Below are 18,765 nucleotides of genomic sequence, written 5' to 3'. Positions count from 1 at the left end.
CAACATCTCCAAATCTGGTATCTGAAGAAGTATCGCGGCAATTAGATCAGCCCTCATCGATGGTACATTTGTTTCAGAAAACCTCGGGTTCCAACATGTCACAAGAGAGCAAATCATTCATCAACACACCCTCCACTGGCACAGACCCTTTTCGGAGACGCGACTCGCCTGCAAGTGATACTTGTCCTGGATGGATCACCAAGAGTGTCAACTTCAAATTCCAAAGGCAGTCCTTTAGCTTCCATAAGGGGAGACCACTGGTGAAGCCCATGGTCTTTGTAATAACTACAGAATATTTCATCTCAATAAATGGGCCATACTTTGCAAAAGATAATGATGCGAGCATTCTCAAATAAACTCAATCACACCATGAAGTCAAACATTGAGGATATCCGCAGCTGGATACAAGATGATGATGTCTTCATCGTTGACAGAGGAGTTCGCGACTCCATAACATACCTACAAGACCTAACATTGTATGCATTAACACCTATATATTCACTTTCGCCCTGCCCTAGAGTCAAAACCTATAATCCAGGGGACATTAAAATTTCAGTAGAGGAATTCCTGGTAAATAACAAGTCACTTTTTATACAGATGTGTTAGAATAGAGAAGAACATTTTTAAACATTATATGCATTAACACTATATTGCCTCCCCCCCCCCCGCCCCATGGGCCATGAATTTCACAATTTAGATAGAGGAGTTTTCGGACATCATAACCATGTATTCAAAATATATATGGGAGTAGAGAAAAAGATTTTCAAAGATTAAATACGTTTTTACTATATAGCCATATTGGCCCCACCCTAGAGCCTGAACCCCTGACCCATGACTGTTAATGACTGTTAATGATAATAAAATCCTAGAAAATTTCTTGTATAAGAGATGTCTTGGAAAGAGGAAATTTTAGAATAATTGGAAAGCCAAAGTATAGATCGAATCTTATGGGTTGTTGGGAATTATGAAATTTAAAAACAAAATGGTTACGATAATTTTCTTTAAGATTTGGAAACCTCTCATAATGCATTAATTGATGGAAAACCATACTCAAAAAAATATGATGGGGTCATGAATTTCACAATCTTAGTAGAGGGCCTCATGGACATCATAATTATGCATTTAGTTTTTAACAAATATGTATGCTAGTAGATAAGAAGATTTAATACATTTTTACTATATGGACATATTGGCCTCACCCTAAAGCCTGAACCCCTGACCCAGGGGTCATGAATTTCACAATTTTGGTAGAGGGCTTCATGGACATCATAACCAGGCATTTAGTTTTTACCAAATATATATGAGAGTAGAGAGGAAGATTTTCTAAGATTTAATACATTTGTACTATATGGCCATATTGGCCCCACCCTAGAGTCTGAACCCCTGACACAGGGGTCATGAATTTCACAATTTTCGTAGAGGGCTTCATGTGCATCATACATGTGCATCATAATCATGCATTAAGTTTTCAGCTTATATATTTGGTAGTTGAGAAGAATATTTTCTAAGATTTAATAAATTTTTACTTTTTGGTCATATTGGCCCGACCCTAGAGCTAGCACCCCTGACCCAGGGGCTATAAATTTCACAATGTTGGTAGAGGGCTTCATGGACATTATAACAATGCAAACATTTTTTTCCAAATGTGTGGGAGTAGAAAAGATTTTTGAAAATTTGGAATTTTTGTTTTGCATAATTGGCGCCACATGTGGCGCCCCGGGGTTGGTAGAGCCACGAATTTCACAATTTAGATTCCTCTTACCATGGAGATGCCTCACGCCAAAATGGTAACAATCAGCCTTTTAGTTTTTAAAAGAAGTTAAACATGTAAATTGTTAATGCACGGCGACGGACGAAAACGGATAGCAATGCGTCACCTGAGTTTATTAGAAAATTAATAAGGGGGGGATTAAAGGTTTTATTCTTTATTATTCAGATTTGAATTATTGCACCTGTATGACTGTGTATTTCCTAAAATTGAAAACTGAATGTTACATATGAAATTTCTGCAGGACACATTCAAGGAATGCAGTTAGGGGACTCGGGCTATTCGCTCATGATTTTCTTGATGACTACGCATTAAAACCACACAAAGGCACACATGCAGAGATACACGGCACGTGATGCTGATAGAGCAGATATTCGGGGTAGTAAAAAAAGGTTCTCGGTGTTTGCACAGCGAACTGCGATTATTACCACAGAGGGCATGTGTTGCAGTGGTTCCATGTTGTATGTTACACAATATTGGCATCGACAGAGGAGACATCATCTCAAATTCAGATGACAATGACTTATGCTGAAGATGTAATAGATGGTGTAGTTGACATTGGGGACAAGGAGAAAATTGTGAGGGATCACAGTGCTCTAATTATTTCTGAATTACATTAACTGACTTTCAAAATTGATAAACAGTTAAATGTAGAATAAAGAACTTATAACCAATTTTTTTTTAGACATAATAATATTAAGGCAGATATTTTCAACATGCAAGGAAACAAATTTTAATATTCTTCATATTCAAAGTTAATTTGTTTTGATTAATGATAAAACAATCTCAAAAGCAAGCTTCAAAGAGGGAGAAAGAAGGCGACAGAGATTTTTGGAACATATGTATTTGAATATGTTTTTGTAGATACTTTTAACCGTATGTCAGTTTCCAATACATTTTACATGTAATATTGCCCATATACTACTGAGGTTATATATTTCCTTTCTTAACTGTATTTACCATAATAAAATGAGCATGAATCTGGGAGATTGATGTTACATATATGAAATTAGAATCTCTTACCAAATAATATTTTCCTTTTTAAAAAGCTATAAATCTTTATGGTTATCTTAAATAAATAAATTATCAAACAGACAAAAGAAAAACCAAACAACCAACACACAAAAAGAAAAAAATGATTACTTGTTCTTCTAGCTATGAGGAAAGATTTTTCTCAATTTACTGAGTTAAAACTGCATTAAACTTCTGAAAATTTAGAGAGTGATAAGTAGGTCAAAAAACAATTTCTTAAAGAATTTTTCTGCATCTCGACAAAGTCCAGGTCTGCAGGTCTTCATTTTCGGTTTAATATACTCGCACTCCAATCTTAATTTGTCTTTCTCAGCGTCCAACACCTCCAAATGAATCTCACTGGTGTCTCTGTTTCTGATTTCCATCAGCAGGCTGTTGTACCGGTACACTAGTCCTGGTATATGGGGGACTGGTACATGCAGTCTTGCATATAGCGTCTTCAGGTTGGGGTTGATCTACTGCATGAAACATCCTAAATCAATAATGAGAACAATGAATGATGGGATGATTTATTACTTATCTGTAGCTGTAGAAGTTTCCATACCCCCATCTATGCCATCCAGTGATGGCTTCCTGCAAGGAAGGTCAACATGGCCTCGTGCATAGGGGATGGGGGCTTTATCCACCACCCGTCGCTGGGTACTTCTTTTGACTGTTGGTTGTTTTGGTTTAAAAAATCTTATGATTTACTGTGAATACGGTAGTTCATCAAACTGCTCATGATGTCTTAAATTTGAAAAATTAACTACGGATTAAAAAAGTGAATATATATATATTACTTTGCTGCTTCATATTGGACTATTGTTTATGTTCTTGTTTGACAGTTCTCTTTTTGACTGTTCCCTTTCTATATAAAGAAAAAGGGGCAACATTTTTAAGTTTTAGTAGTTAATGGTGCAGTGAATACTTTCAATTGTAATTAAATTATCTTTTTGTGTTTTTTAGGAAACGATCAGTAGAATCCATTCCAAAATGAAATATACATCCGTGCCGAATATCTGTGTGGTCGGAAATAGGCGACACCTACATTTTACCAGCCGTAACGTAAAATGTAAACAGTCTCTACATTTCTGAACAATGGTCTTCATGAGTCTGGTTTAGATGAGGGACTCTATTATTCGCCAGACTCTGTTTAAAATGATATGGAATATGAATATAGTTTTTTACTCTACCGTATACCCATTTTTTATGTACGACACATTCATTGAAAAGCTATTCATGTCATTGTCATGATTGCATCGCTGCTGCCCCAATAGAATATGCGATGAGAAAAGTATTTTGGAAATAATTATTCCGTCTATCACACTTCATTTTTAATATGTTTAGAAATAAACGACCTACTTTGCCAGGCTTGATTTTTCTCGGCCGTGTCGCTCTTTGCCCCTTTGAACTCCACATCTCTAAATCCAATCCTTTTAGAAACGTCATGTTGCACTTTTCTCTCCAAAGTATGGCTCATTTTGAACTTTGTTAATTTTTTTTCAACGTTATTGCAAATTAGGTAATCAATTTCGCGTTTACCCATATTGGCTGCTACGTTGATTAACGCCGATGACGTCAACGTAAATTGACGTAACAGTATTCATATGGACTAAGAAAAGATTACACTGAATAGAAGTTACAGCTGGAAAATGTATTTCTATACCTTTTTATGCATATATTTTTTATTGCGCAATGGATGGGCGTGGCACTGTGTTATTAAAACAAAGATTATCCATAATTCACTTAATATCCTGTTAAGTTTAGATCGCACTTTCTGTCTCAAATTAGACTTTGTAATGTGAGCTTATTCTTCCTCTATGACCCACCTTTAATGAGACGAACTAAGTTGAAATCAATATCTGAGATTTTTTTTCTGGACATAAATCTGAGCTGGCCAAGTTTAATGGTCCCGGTGCCTGCTGTGTAGAATCATTAATAAAGTGTGCATCGAGTTTGAATTCATACGACAGAGGTCTTTACATCACTTAGCAACAACTGCTGCTGATCCTTTAGATACCTTCTCTGGGTTATATTTTCTTAAAATATCAATTGATCTTCTACATGTAACATCCCCCATGTAATAGCTTTACGTTCTTTTATTGCTGAAAATGTCTTTCAGTCAGAGCCCATTCTGCTTCTAGTGCCAATACCTCATCTTTCTCATATCCAAAATGAAGACCAATTACTTTGACTTCCTTCGTTTCATAATCTCGAAAAGCTTCTTCTTTCCGCATTGGCACAATGGTGTTGTCAAAAATGGAAAATGAAGACAATATTGGATTACTGCATCAAGTCTGTCATGAATATTGGACATGAGTGCATTAACGGACTTTTCTAGTAGACTTTGTACCTCTGTCAATCAGATGCTCTGTTGGATGTAGCCCAAGAGTATATAGTTTTCCACCCTCTTGAAGATCCTTTTTAATCTTGACAATAGGGGACTTTGATTGAAGCACATCATTCAGAGCATCCATTGTGTACTTGATGTTTGGCTCGTCCCTAGCATAGTTAATGGTCTCTGCTTGAAATGTAGGGTGAGAGGGGACAGAATTGGTAGTTCTTCTTTCAGTATGTACATGGTTGAAATGAATTTGACTTTATGCCTTTTGCAATGACTTCATCCTTCATTTCTCTTAAGGTTTTTAGGATTGATGTCATATCCAAAAAAAAACTCAAAGGACAACCATCTAGTAGAACAAGCCATCTTGGCTTTGTGAACAACTTTCTGACTTAATGAGGCAGTTTAACTAATTAGTTAGCCATTTCCAACTGCACTCTCACTAAAATTGCAGTTCTCTTTGGAGAGTCCTCAAAGTATATTCCACAATGGTCCCCTATATTTAGATACCTTTTTGATGTATGCTGTCTGATCGCATAACTTAACACAAGCTTACGCCAATCGATGACAAATGCAATGGACCGATATAAGACAAGGGAACTAGTAGAACAAGCCATCTTGACTTTGTGAACAACAACTTTTCTGACCTTATGAGGCAGTTTTACTAAACAGTTAGCCATTTTCAACTGCACTCTCACTAAAATTGCAGTTCTCTTAGGAGAGTCCTCAAAGTATATTTCCACAATGGTATCCGATATTTAGATACCTTTTTGATGTATGCTGTCTGATCGCATAGCTTAACACAAGCTAACACCAATCGCAATCGACCGATATTAGACGAGGAAACTCTTGTCTGAGTCGTGCACAGAGGCCATTCAACTAACCTGTCATATCGTTGGCTAAATCTGTAACAACACTGGACAATTTTGAGACATTGTCACCCAAGACACTAAGTTCTCTCAATATAACTTTATGCAATGTCTCACTGTTTGCAGAAATGGAGTCGTCCAGAACATCAGCCACATCAAAAACATAAACTAATGCTCTTTTAGTGAGGATAATACTTATCAGAACAATCAGATTTTTTTCTATAAGCAATATGACAGTTGCCCTCAAAATAACATATCCTTTGAAACTTTGTAAGGGCAATCAACATTTTTTTCAGTTGAACACAATGGCCTTCTCCTAGATTCCGGGTATCCATGCCGAAGGTATTTTTTTACTCCCTATATATCCGACCACAGAGGCCCACCAAAATTACAACGCTTCCCTATGCAGAACGCATGTCCTGGTAGAACGAGGCTTTGTGATCCTTAACAGGCGATTTGCCTGTCTTCAAGGAACCCCGAGGTATATTTTTCATTAGAATCAGTGGTTTTGAATAAAAATAAATATTTATAAAGGATAATATTCAACGTCACCTGCCATACCTATAGATATAGTATATATACAGTACGACACTTTCAGAGCAAACCCAGATCAAGCAGCAGCTTATGTTATTGCTTGTGCGGTGCTCAATAACATAGGTATTGAGCGAAGAGACATTATGTATAATATACCAGATGTAAATGCTACACCTTATAACCCCGCAAACAACTACGTGGCAGTAACATGCAGGAACATTGCCCAGAAATATTTTGGAAACAGAGACATGTACATGCAATAGCTCAATCATTTTATGAATAAGTGACATGCACCTCGTAATGATGAAATTGTATTCATGGGGAAAATTTAATAATTTTCGCTTTTTATGCATTTTCAAAAAGAGGCCCAAGGGAAGAGAGAGAGAGGAGAAACACCCATTTTTTCACCAATAAAAGCTGTTCGATTTCTCTTAATTAAGTCGTGTGATTTGTTTTTACCTTTATGCTCAAGTGCTAATCAGAATATGACGATAATAGGCATTGTAGTAATGGTTGCAGAATGCAGTGTGATCGGCCAAATTTTCAGCGCTAAATTTTTTGATTATCAACTTCGACTCGTAACTTCAAATTAAGTACTGTTTTTTTTATTATATGAAACCTTTCTTTTCTCGGCATTATGAACTTTCCGACTGCGTTTATAGAGATGCCAACCATGGGACGCCTTCTTTTGTCCGTTTAAACACGGATGTAAAACGAAAACAAATATAAAAAAAAAGAAATCAAAACAAAAACTTGCAGATGTGAGAGTACATCTCAGAAATATATTAAAGGTAGAAACATCTCATGTACTTATTTATTCTCTCAGTACTTCGATAGTTGAAAATGCTGACTATTGAAAAAGATTTCTAATTCTATCAATTGATGCAATTCAAGGAAATAAGAATCCAGACGCTTGTTACTCTGAAAATACACGAAAGTATACATTATGTCATCTACAAATATGATTGAATAATTATTCATTAAGAGAAATTAATAACTTAAATGCTTAAAAGAGAAGTTTCAATAGACGTTCCCGTTTGTAGGACACTACGTCAGGGGGTCCCGAATCCACTTGTGGCCCTCGAGTGAACTCAGGACCCCTGTTGTGATAATGAGAGTTAGCAAAACTAGCATGGTCATATGAAAGTTATGTCTAGCAGACAATCAGATAACTCTGCATTAAGTTTACATATGATATATGACTTTTTGATTTCTATGAAATTCAATTTCAGTTTGCATTTATGATCTTTTTTTTCTTCTCTTTTTAGTAGCCTTTGTTCTCTGAGAATTTTTTTTATTTCTTCTCATAGTTTCTCATTTTCCAGTTTCAGATTCTTGATTTCCAGTTCTTAAAGAAGTTCTCCTATGGCATCTTTCTCTTCTTCTTTTTCTCCATTGTTGAACGTTTTTCCTATTATTTTGAAACCAAAATGTTTTTGTCTTTGTTTTTTTTTATGGAAGACAGAACCTCGCTTCCTCTCCCTTTGTATGGCTCCTCTATGTTGAGCAGAATTTCTGAGTTCCTCTAGAGCAGCTTTCTTAAATCTAACAGCAGAATCTCTGTTGAAAACTTTGGATTTGTTCTGTAAGCTGTGTACATCATTTTGTTAACACAACAAACAAAAAATTCCTTCACCTTTTGCATACACCATCGCAGGACAGTTTAGGCAACAGTTTGCTTTCAAACAGCAGTAAAAGGAGGTCGTTTGTTTTAGCTTTATTTTTTCTGCAAGATATATTTTTTAAAACTATTTTTTGACTGATTTTGCAAAGATATCGGTCACTTTAACTTGACCATGTCTTAATTTGACTGTCACGTGACTTTTCAGTGTCACATGGGCATCTTTTAGACAAGAAACGTCAATGCTAATTTGAGACAAAAAAGACAAGGGCAAGACAAACAAAGTTTGGAGTAAGTAGTACGCCTACTTATTCAAAATTATATATACATCATGGAAATCAATGCTCATTCAGTTGTAAAATTCGTTTATTATGCAAATTCCTAGGAAAACTGGCTACTTGTTGCAAAAATAGCGCGTTCTTGTACATTTCGATTAAAATTTCAAATTAAACCTTCATTTCTCAACAAATGAGCATTAGTTTTCATTAAGTACACAAAAAAAGAAAGAAAGTCATACCAATTTCAGTAATATCTATAGCCGCCTTGCCATTGTCTTTTTGATTAAATTTGACAGTCAGTCAGGTCTCTCAAATCAAAACACATTTCAAACGCACAAATGAACCAAAAAGGGGAGATAACTCTGTAAGAGGTACTCTTCTGAAATAGGCACAGTGTCATTGTATCGTCTAATCCGAATTTATTTTGAGATAGATTTCATCAGTACATTATGCAAAAGATTATTTAAACATAGTGTTTCTGTTTTATCTTTATAAAAAGGGACAGTATGGTTACTATGAATCACCCGCATTTCCTCTGTTGTAATTGTAGACGAAAAAAATCAGTTGTGCATCATGTTTTAGGTTACTGCATGCGCGGAGTTATTAGTTTCTTAATTTTTGATTTTGAGGGAAGGAAAGAAAAAAATATGAGACCTATAGAAATTCTTCGTATATTCTCCTTGTTGTAAATTTATATATACACATATGTGTAATTCGTTGTTATAGCTTTTCCCATGAAGTATTAAATCAACCGTATATTTTGCCAAAACTACTGTTTTCGGTGTATTTTCCATATATGGAAATACAGATGCGGGGCATGTATTATGACGTCATATCTCATTATCCCTTCATTAGCATATCAGAGCGACGTGTAGCCTTATCTGTACTGCGAACTACCAGAATTTTGTAGCCTTACAAAAGCTAACAGTACTGTCATCAATCCCTTTGTGATTAAATTTGTCCTTTATGCTTTCAAACCGATTTTTTTCCATCGGAACTGAAACTACTGCAGATGTGAAAGATGTTATTGACAAATGTTGAAATATTAAACTTTAATCAATTCACATATGGTCTTCAATCACTGAGGTAAATTTCAATTAGAATGCCTGACGCTCGTTTTAAAAATAAAACATGTTTGAATGACGTCAGTTCTCCGTCTATATAACTGCAGCTTTTGTTATTTAACATCCATTGTACAGTTTACAACATCCACTCTCACAGTGCTACATTACGCTCACAGTGTCATCCTCTCTTGTTTATTGGTGGTCGTTAGCTGCATATTTCACAACCAAAAGGTAACATTGCATTTAAAATACTTATCATTGTCTTAACACGCTTATATTATAATGTTTTTGATTCCCTTCTTTGCTATATCTGTACAGACCCTGAAACGTGCTACTACACCTCTAAAACGAACCGTACCGTTCACAAAACGAAACGTACCGTTCACAAAGCGTACCGTACCGTTCACAAAACGAACCGTACCGTGCAAAAAGCGTGCAAGATAATTTATTCAAGATCCGCCTCCAGACGGACAAAAAAGCGTACCGTACCGTGCAATAAGCGTGCAACCTCCATATACGGCTTATTGACCTAATGTCTTTCGATGAATAGACGGAGATTATCGCTGACCAGTTAAGTTCAATATTTTCCTAGATTTTTTTAATAGGGGATTAGAAAACACATACTAAGATTTAAAACTGTAATTCTTATCAAAACAGTTACAAAATATTTTAATTTAATTTCCTTTCTATGACCGTAATCATCTCAAAACTTGCATCGCCGATTTCTTAAACATTGTAAACTATTAATGTTCACACAATGCGTAATTATACTATTTTGATTATTTTTATGAAATGTTTGAAACATTGGGTACATACTGGGCCTGTCATAGCTTTAAGTGATTCTCAGGAGAGAGAGATGAATGAGAGACAAAGAGAGATCGTTACCTAAGACTTTAAAAAATTAGCGTATGTTTAGAAATAAATACATTATGGCTAAACAACGGTTGAAATATTATAATATATAATTTTATATCCCTTTCAAATTTAAAAAAAAAATGCCGACTTAAGTTACGCGGACCTTTTGATTTTTTGATTAATCTACAGATAAAATTTAAACCAATTTTAAAAGAGAAAAGGAAACATTTCAAATCATGTTTTTAAATAGATCATATATGTGGATGTACTGTAGTAAAAGACAACCACATATTACCGGTGACTCGAGTGATTTGTACTTCAGCTATTTATGTAGCAATAAATAAACAAAAAATCACTCATATGATATATCATAGATAAATACATGTACATGTACAAAATCTTAGTAAATTAAATGCAAGCATCGAACGAAAAAAAGTACACACATTTCATAAAATAACTTTCAACTTTATTCCCCGCATAGCTGGTAATGGCGACGTGATTTCACATGAACAAAAATCACTCGTGCGATATATGTGTACAGAATTTGATCAGAAACACAACAGCGTCTTTCATCTCGGGTTCAATACACAACAGGCGTTATTGTCTTATTTTGTTTTTTGGCAGTTATTGTACTTAACAAATAACTCTGTATATTTGGACGCTTAAATACATGTAGGTGTACACGAGATGCCGGTATTCACATCTTTCCACGGACACCTGTTTGGTAACTCATTACAACCTGTCGTGTGTATAGTCTGAATATATCTTACATTCTACTTTGTTTGTTTCGTGGCTTTTAACAAAAGAACTGTCTGTAGGTATGTACACAAACTACTACACGGAAAACTATCGGCGCGTGGATCCATAGAACAATTCAGCGACTCTATACCTGCGGGGTTTTCATAAATATTAACTTGCAATAAAATATCATTTACCGGGTACATTAATGTACCAAAAAACTGATTAATTATATTGTAAATAGTTGAATGGGATTTTAACATTTTGCAAGTAGATGTAGACACAGCTCTTTTTAAATTTATTTTCAATCTAATATGTGTGATGTGAAATAACGTCAGAATTTTAACCGTCGAGATCAATCTGAATACATCGTCTACTGTACAAACTTTTAGTGATTGTGTTGAAATCGTTGCGAAAACATTGAGTCTAAAATAAATGAATTAAACTCATACAAATAAAAATCTAATAATTCCAAATAGTTTGCACAGAATTACATACACTCTCAGAGAGAGAGAGATAGAGAGAGAGAGAAACTTGTGTGTTGATTATATTACTTAGATTAAAGTTTTATCTCTGAACTATATTATTTCGCTTTAGGTTTCTATAGTTGGTCATTTGAGCGGGATTTTATCTCAGGACTCGACGTGCTTCGCCTGTCAATCAGTACAGATCACGCCATGTGCCGCGTGCTACCTGGCTCCTCCTATATGGCTAGAAGAAAATTATTGAATGAAAACTTTTTTGTTTTATGTTTTCTTAAATCCCTATTAAAAAGAGTGTTCCTATTTGAAATTATTCAACAATAATTTCCTTCCGACTTCATGATTACATAACTCATGTACTGGCGATCAGAGTCTTTTTCCCTCGCTGTCATATTATTTTTGTTACTAGATAAATTCATAATATATTTATCACTTTAAACATTCATTTGTTGATTACCGGGTATTTTTCCGTGACCTGTTTTCTACAAGTCTGTGTGTAAAAACGTAAATAAAATATAAACAGGTTAGTCAGCATCTGTAAATCGCATGCATACAGTGAAGAGAGGACACTTGTTCAACAGAATGATACATATCGCCATTAAATGCTTTTGACTTGTACAGTTGCGTACATATCGTAAGAAATATGCTACATGTACATGTATAGTTTAACGGAAAAACAAAAACTAATAGTCATATTTTGACTATACACGCAATCTTAGTTTAGATAAGAGAAGCGATGACGGGATACATGTAGGTATGATCTGTGTATACGCACAAGTGCAGAAAATCGTAGAATCAATATTTAAATGAATAGAAATTATTTAAATGAATAAAAATTCGTGTCATTATTCAAAAAACTATATAACAGTTGATTTCAAGATCTCTTATCTGAAATTCATTGTTTATCTTATCATTAACTGCGTGTAATTTTACATCGTCTATTCACTAAGGGAATTTGATCGGCAATAGTACTATGTACAGTAGTACGAAATAAAGAATGATCATACGAATTATGAATAAAGAAAAAGAAAGATGCTTGTAAAAATAACAACTAGCCGAGAATCAAGACAACGATTAAGGAAACTTAAGAAATATCGGAATAAAGTCGGGGCAATTTTTATAGCAATTTTAAATGGATAAGAAATAGTTAATGACTTCAATTCAAGTACATGTATAGAAATAAAAACTTAAGATGCTTTGTAAAATTATCGACAGTTCGCTGAATTAACAAAAATATATCGGATTAAAGTCAAACAGTTCTTTTAATCTATCTTAATGATTTATCTAAAATTAAATACTAATAATAACAGACTTATCAAAATAAAAATTACCCCCGCTTCCCGGTTGTCACTAAGTACACGTTTCACGAAACGTATTAAAACAGGGGAACGGATGGAAGTTTGATTTTAAGTACATTGAAATACATTTGTAAAATATCGTATAAATTAACCAAAAATTTCATTATCATATGTCATAATTACCACCTTGCTGAAGTAGATCGGGTAAAAAAATAAACGAAATTATATAGAGAAAAATCAAAGCGTTCAGGCCACGCCTACCTCATAAATAAAGCGCGCAAACCGTTCACAAAGCGTGCAGCTATTTTTAGCAAAGCGTACCGCGCAAGAAGCGAACCGTTCCGTTCACAAAGCGTACCGTACCGTTCACAAAGCGAACCGTACCGTTCACAAAACGAACCGTACCGTTCATAAAGCGAACCGTACCGTGCAGCTGGTGTAGTAGCACGTTTCAGGGTCTGTAATATCAGGTGCCAACCTCCTTAATCTAAAGTCGAAACTGAGATTTTTGGACTTAACTTATCTACCATATGCTACAAACACATTATACCAAAACTTTACAAATAATTGTATGAACGTGGTTGTTATGAATGGTTTAAATGACTTGAAAAGTGTTTGGAACTGAATGGTGGTTACTTACAGTTGTTTGACGTCACCTGACGTCGTGGACATCTGAAATGGTGGTTCGTAAATTTAATTCTTGCAAAGTAATAACCGCTGTATCTTTTAACAAAACTTAAATTCATATGATTTTTTTAGCAAAATTAATTTTATTTTACGGCCATTTAACTAAACATACGCCATCTTACACAGCACACAGTAATTTTGCCGTAATTCACCTTGTCCGCAAACTTTTCTAACAACCCTCGTACAATGTCTTTATTTTTGGACGATTTTGATATCACAATGCGATATCCAGATGTAATATTGATACAGATGACCTTTCAATACTAACATGAAACAAATCGGATGAATGTTGGTTCTTTTGAAACATTAAAAAAAATTAAATGTCTGGTCGGAATCGCATTGTTTGCAACTTCAAACAGATCTATATTTAGATATGTAATATGAAAAGTACATGCTATGCCATTTTACTTTTAACAGGGTATTTAAGGCATTATAATAGAATATTTCGCATATGCAAAAGGTTCTTTTTTATCAACCATTCATGTCAGATTTATACAAATTCTAAAAAAAAAAACAATGATGGTGGAATAGACAGCGCAAATGACTATATAGTTTTGTTAACAAATACCATTTCAAGTTATTTTCTTCAGTTAAATTTATTTGATAATGCTATTATACAAGAACTCCGATCCGTATCGACCGCTAAAAAACATTTTCTTAACTCATAGAGACCGAACTCAATGAAGAAGTTTTTAGAATCCCTAACCCCAACCCCCCCCCCCCCCTTTACTTTACTTAATGTCCGGTACTGTAACAACTGAATCATTTTATTTACAACAAAGTTATTTATTCACTATATGCGACTTTGGCCGCGAATTTACGGCCTTGATTTTTTTTTCCGAAAACGTTCAATTGTTTGAATACAAAATGATAATTTAATATATAGTTGGTCATCCCTCCAAGAATTTGATAACTAAAATTTGTTTACTTGTCATGAGACCTTATGTAGACTATGACAAAAATATAGAACACAGACCCACTCTATAAAAGAAGAGACATTTAAGAAACATCCATCGGTCTTTGCGTAGTATTAATAAGTATTTGGATTTTTTTCCATGATAGATACATGAGTGTTTATCTAAAAGACTACATTTTTTAAAATATTCTGTCAGTTTAAGTATAATGAAATATATAGGTTAACTTTTGTTTTTTAATTTTAGATGAAGCTCTTCCTCTTTCTTCTCATTTCGTTGGTCCTTATCAACATTTCATATACGGAACCACGTTCGGTACGAACGAAAAACTTGCATCGGGCGAAACTAATATTTTTGCCACATGTTGACTTGCTTGGCTGTTTTAGTTACTGTGAAATCAGTGCTGTGTTTTTCAAGATATTGAAATTAAGAATATGTATAATTAACATAAAGTAACACTATTATTGTTCCGTATATATTGCAGGCTTTTGTACAGAAACGTGGAGTGTTCAAACGCGGACTAGCTACCGGTTTTCGGTATGGATGGAGATATAAATCGTAAGTAATTTATTTTTTCATTAAAAAAAAAACATGTAATTTATTATTAATATTATCTCACTCAAAAAAAAAACGTGCATTAATTGATTCATTTCATTCAAAGGTATTGGTATTGAACTATTTTAAATATATAAAAAAAAAAATGATAATTTGAAGTATGTAACCATTTATACAGCATGTTTGGCAGAGGTGGGGTGGACGGACAAGCATCATTTAGGAGAGAAGAAGGAGGAAACAGAAGACGGTTGTAGCAGTGGTGTAAAGTATATATTTATTATCATTATTTCTTTAATGGCATCCTATCCTATTTTTAAGCCTTGAATATCCATCATATGAAATACATTTTTGAGTAAACGAAGAATTTACTGAAATAAATTAGTTATTAACTAAGCAGTAATAAGTACGTAATTAGTAAAATTTCGTTGCAGTCTATGGGAGAAGCAAAATTTTTAAGATAAACACTAAGAATATGAATAAATGCTTTGATGGAAGTATGTATTTAATCATTAAGAAAACAAAAATCATTGAAAATATTTATTTAGAATTAATTTAAACAGATTAAAAGCAACGTGGACAACTCTTCAAGAACAGGAAAATGTCATTTATTAGAACGCATTCCGGTCTTACATACAGATACTTAAACATGAAAAGTATGTCAAATTATATTGCGTATTAAGCCCATAATTAAAGCTATACATCCAGATTCATTAAATTTTGGGCAATTATGGATTAGATCCTTTAAATCTAGATAACTTTTCAATTGTTAGCTCACCTGAACCGAAGGTTTAAGTACTATTCTGACCACTTGTTTTCCGTCCGTCCGACTGTCTCTTAACTTTTTGTTTTTAAATTGAATGACTTCGGGCCAAATTTACTGAAAGTAATTACAAAACATTTTTTAATTGCAGGGAATTCAAATTTTATCAAATTGTTAAGGGATCAACCTATTTCAACAAAGACATGTATAGCTCTTTGGCGTCTTTTTTGTTATTTTGAGTTAAATATTTTATTACTGTTCAGTGCTGCATCGATACCGAAAAAGACGAATAAATACACAAATATATTTCATTACTCAATCAAAAAAATGTACGCATTGAATGAGAGAAAAATTTGTATTAATTTCATCTAAATGATTTTAAAAGAATGATATCAACTAACTCATTCAAGTAAGTCATGACAGAACCAACTTGCTAGAACATTGTTTAATACATTCGATGTGTTTGCCTCTTTAAATTTAATTAGTAGCTCATATCTGTTTTTGAAAATCTCTTCCATCTTTTTTTATCGAAATATAAGCAAAATAGTTGTTTAATTTTGGAGGTTTTTCTTGTCAACCATTACCTAATACAAGTTATCAACACGACATCATAAATTCCTTACAGAAATAGAATTACTAGTATGTCTTAACGTGTCATTTAAATTGTTTTTCACGTTGTATTTCAGAAAGCAGTGACACTATCGAAACCATTATTGAGACACTGATCAGTTTTGGAGCCAACGTTTTTCTTGTATAAGCATTACAGCAAATAAATAAATAAGTGCAAACCGTTGTGTTTTCTTGTATTCATTCTAATTATTCTATTTTTTTTTGGGGGGGGGGGGGGGAATTTGTATATGGCACGTTTATATATCACTTCCTATACATTCCTATAGTAATTGCACCTGTACTTTGAGATGACCCCTAAATAAAACTAGACGGTGGATTTTCTCGAAACTTTGAAAATAAACTAAAGTTGGTGTAAATTACATATGGTTAAAAAATAAAGAATTTTGTTATACTTAGTTTTTCCATCAAAAAACAAAAATCGGCCTTCTTAAATCCATTTGATGCATACTAACACCGACAGGCTATACAATTTAATTCTTTTGAGTCTGAAGTTAAATTTTTGTTGGATGGACGAATCCAACCCTTGTTCAGTCAACATCCGGTTAAACGTGCACCGTAAATATAAAAAAACCCCTGAACTTTATTTATTTTACAACGCTTGATAAGCAAGTTCTACACTTTATAATAATATCTCTCGTTGGAACGGATGTTAGCGCGAGGGGGTCATTGGTGTGGAAAGAAGCCGGAGTACCCGGAGAAAACCCACGTGTCCAAGCGGGCGACCACCAAACCCTTTCACATACAACCACTGCCGATCACGGGGATCAAACTTGGGTCGCAGTGATCAAAAGCGAGTGCATTGTCCACTACGCTACTTAGACACCGCAATTTATTCTATTGATCTATTTTTTGATGTCTACTTATTTTGCTTTATTTGAAAAGCTCCTTTTGGGTCAGCAATAGAGCTGATGACGATTTTAGTAGATTAACATTAGCTTATACTTCAGTGTATTCAGTATATACAACATATGATAAAATGTTAAAAATATACAAATCACTGAAAATCAAAACTTAAATACAATCTTTTATATTTTACAAAATATTAAATTCCATTCATTTACCATTCGCTGGATCTAAATACTGTAGAAGCACATATTTTTTTTGTGTCAAAATTTCGTTGTTTTTAACCAAATAAAATTCTGTTGGCATTTAATTTCGTTATATCGTAATCACTTTGCTTTGGTTAAAACTTCGTCATGGATTTAATTTTGTTGATTTATGGTGCCAACGAAAATAACAAAATTAAATCCCCAACGAATATTTCTGTTTCTACAGTATATGTAATACACAGGGACCAAGCCCGTTTTAACATTAATTCCATGTAACCATAAATAAAGAAAGCTAATGTTAAACTCCATTTCTTTGGTAAATATTCCCCATCGGCTAGTCAGAATCAGTCTTTCTAGGCAACGTCAAATTCGCAGGCCTTGTCTGAAGTCGATGTGGTTGCAAAATAAAAGTTCAGTTTAGAAAGTATTTAAGGAATTTTATTGAAGTTTAAGCATGTAAGTAGTAATTTTTTTTTTATTAAAAATTGTGAATGCTTCTCCACTTGTCGGAATGCTTTTGTTTTCATAGGCAAAAACCCACCGGGAGCCTTGGAAAGGTAAATGTCCGAGGTAAAATAAACTGGCGACTTCGAGAGAATAATGACGTAATATTTCTGCTATTTTAAGATCTGTTAACTTGAAATTCTGAATTAAAGCGAGCTGGTAGTTTGGTTTTTTTTATCTGGATCAGACTTTGACCCCTTATTTATTTATAGTCACATTGAAATTAATGTTAAAACAGGCTTGGCCCCTGTGATAGAATGTACATTTCATAATGCTACGTGAAAAGACATATCTATCAACGTGGTCAGTGTGTATAAATGCTTCGCACAGAATAATTGAAACCTATATGACACGAGATTAACTTTCTAAGCAATTGTATTGAGTATAAATAAACTTGCATGTATGCATGCTACTTCATGTGATCTTTGCTAAATAGAGAATTTCATGTATTTGCTAGTTAATATTTCATTATTTGATGCAAATAAACAGTTCTATACCTCTTCACAGATGGTCCTTAATAATAAAACCATCTAAATTTAAACATGATGTCACTGTTTTTAAGCACGCAAATAAGTTTCCATTACTTCTTTCAAAAATCTTTATGGAAGCAGCAGCTTTAGTTATATAACGTGCATTGATTTCGGTTGTCACTGTTTTTAAGCACGCAAATAAGTTTCCATTACTTCTTTCAAAAATCTTTATGGAAGCAGCAGCTTTAGTTATATAACGTGCATTGATTTCGGTTGTCACTGTTTTTAAGCACGCAAATAAGTTTCCATTACTTCTTTCAAAAATCTTTATGGAAGC

At 33.9% G+C, this 18,765-nt stretch overlaps 1 protein-coding gene and 1 pseudogene across 3 annotated transcripts; one reads left to right on the top strand and one right to left on the bottom strand.

The window, feature by feature from the left end:
• Positions 1 to 2,966: 2,966 nt before the first annotated feature.
• On the bottom strand, positions 2,967 to 4,259 carry LOC128174248 (uncharacterized; annotated as a pseudogene).
• Positions 4,260 to 9,546: 5,287 nt separating this feature from the next.
• LOC128171749 (uncharacterized) lies at positions 9,547 to 16,568 on the top strand. Of its 3 annotated transcripts, XR_008242140.1 has the most exons (6): positions 9,559 to 9,717; positions 14,707 to 14,775; positions 14,945 to 15,018; positions 15,194 to 15,281; positions 15,576 to 15,668; positions 16,462 to 16,568. XR_008242140.1 is itself a non-coding variant. In XM_052837517.1 (4 exons), exons 1-4 carry the CDS (start codon positions 9,562 to 9,564, stop codon positions 15,267 to 15,269), a joined length of 375 nt encoding a protein of 124 aa, XP_052693477.1. In that variant the 5' UTR covers positions 9,547 to 9,561; the 3' UTR covers positions 15,270 to 15,281. The 3 variants fall into 3 exon arrangements, 1 of the variants encoding a protein (XP_052693477.1); XR_008242139.1 differs by lacking the exon at positions 15,576 to 15,668; XM_052837517.1 differs by lacking the exons at positions 15,576 to 15,668; positions 16,462 to 16,568 and having other exon boundaries at positions 9,547 to 9,717.
• The last annotated feature ends 2,197 nt before the right edge of the window (positions 16,569 to 18,765 follow it).

This window comes from Crassostrea angulata, chromosome 2 (genome assembly GCF_025612915.1).
Source record: "Crassostrea angulata isolate pt1a10 chromosome 2, ASM2561291v2, whole genome shotgun sequence".
NCBI lineage: Eukaryota > Metazoa > Mollusca > Bivalvia > Ostreida > Ostreidae > Magallana > Magallana angulata.
This window is presented reverse-complemented; position numbering and strand designations above follow the sequence as displayed.

Excerpts from the sequence above, each read along its gene's own strand:
- LOC128171749 (XM_052837517.1), top strand. The coding sequence starts at position 9,562 with ATGACGTCAGTTCTCCGTCTATATAACTGCAGCTTTTGTTATTTAACA. Across the intron at positions 9,718-14,706 it reads GCATATTTCACAACCAAAAG|ATGAAGCTCTTCCTCTTTCT; the intron begins GTAACATTGCAT and ends TTTTAATTTTAG. Across the intron at positions 14,776-14,944 it reads CATATACGGAACCACGTTCG|GCTTTTGTACAGAAACGTGG; the intron begins GTACGAACGAAA and ends TATATATTGCAG.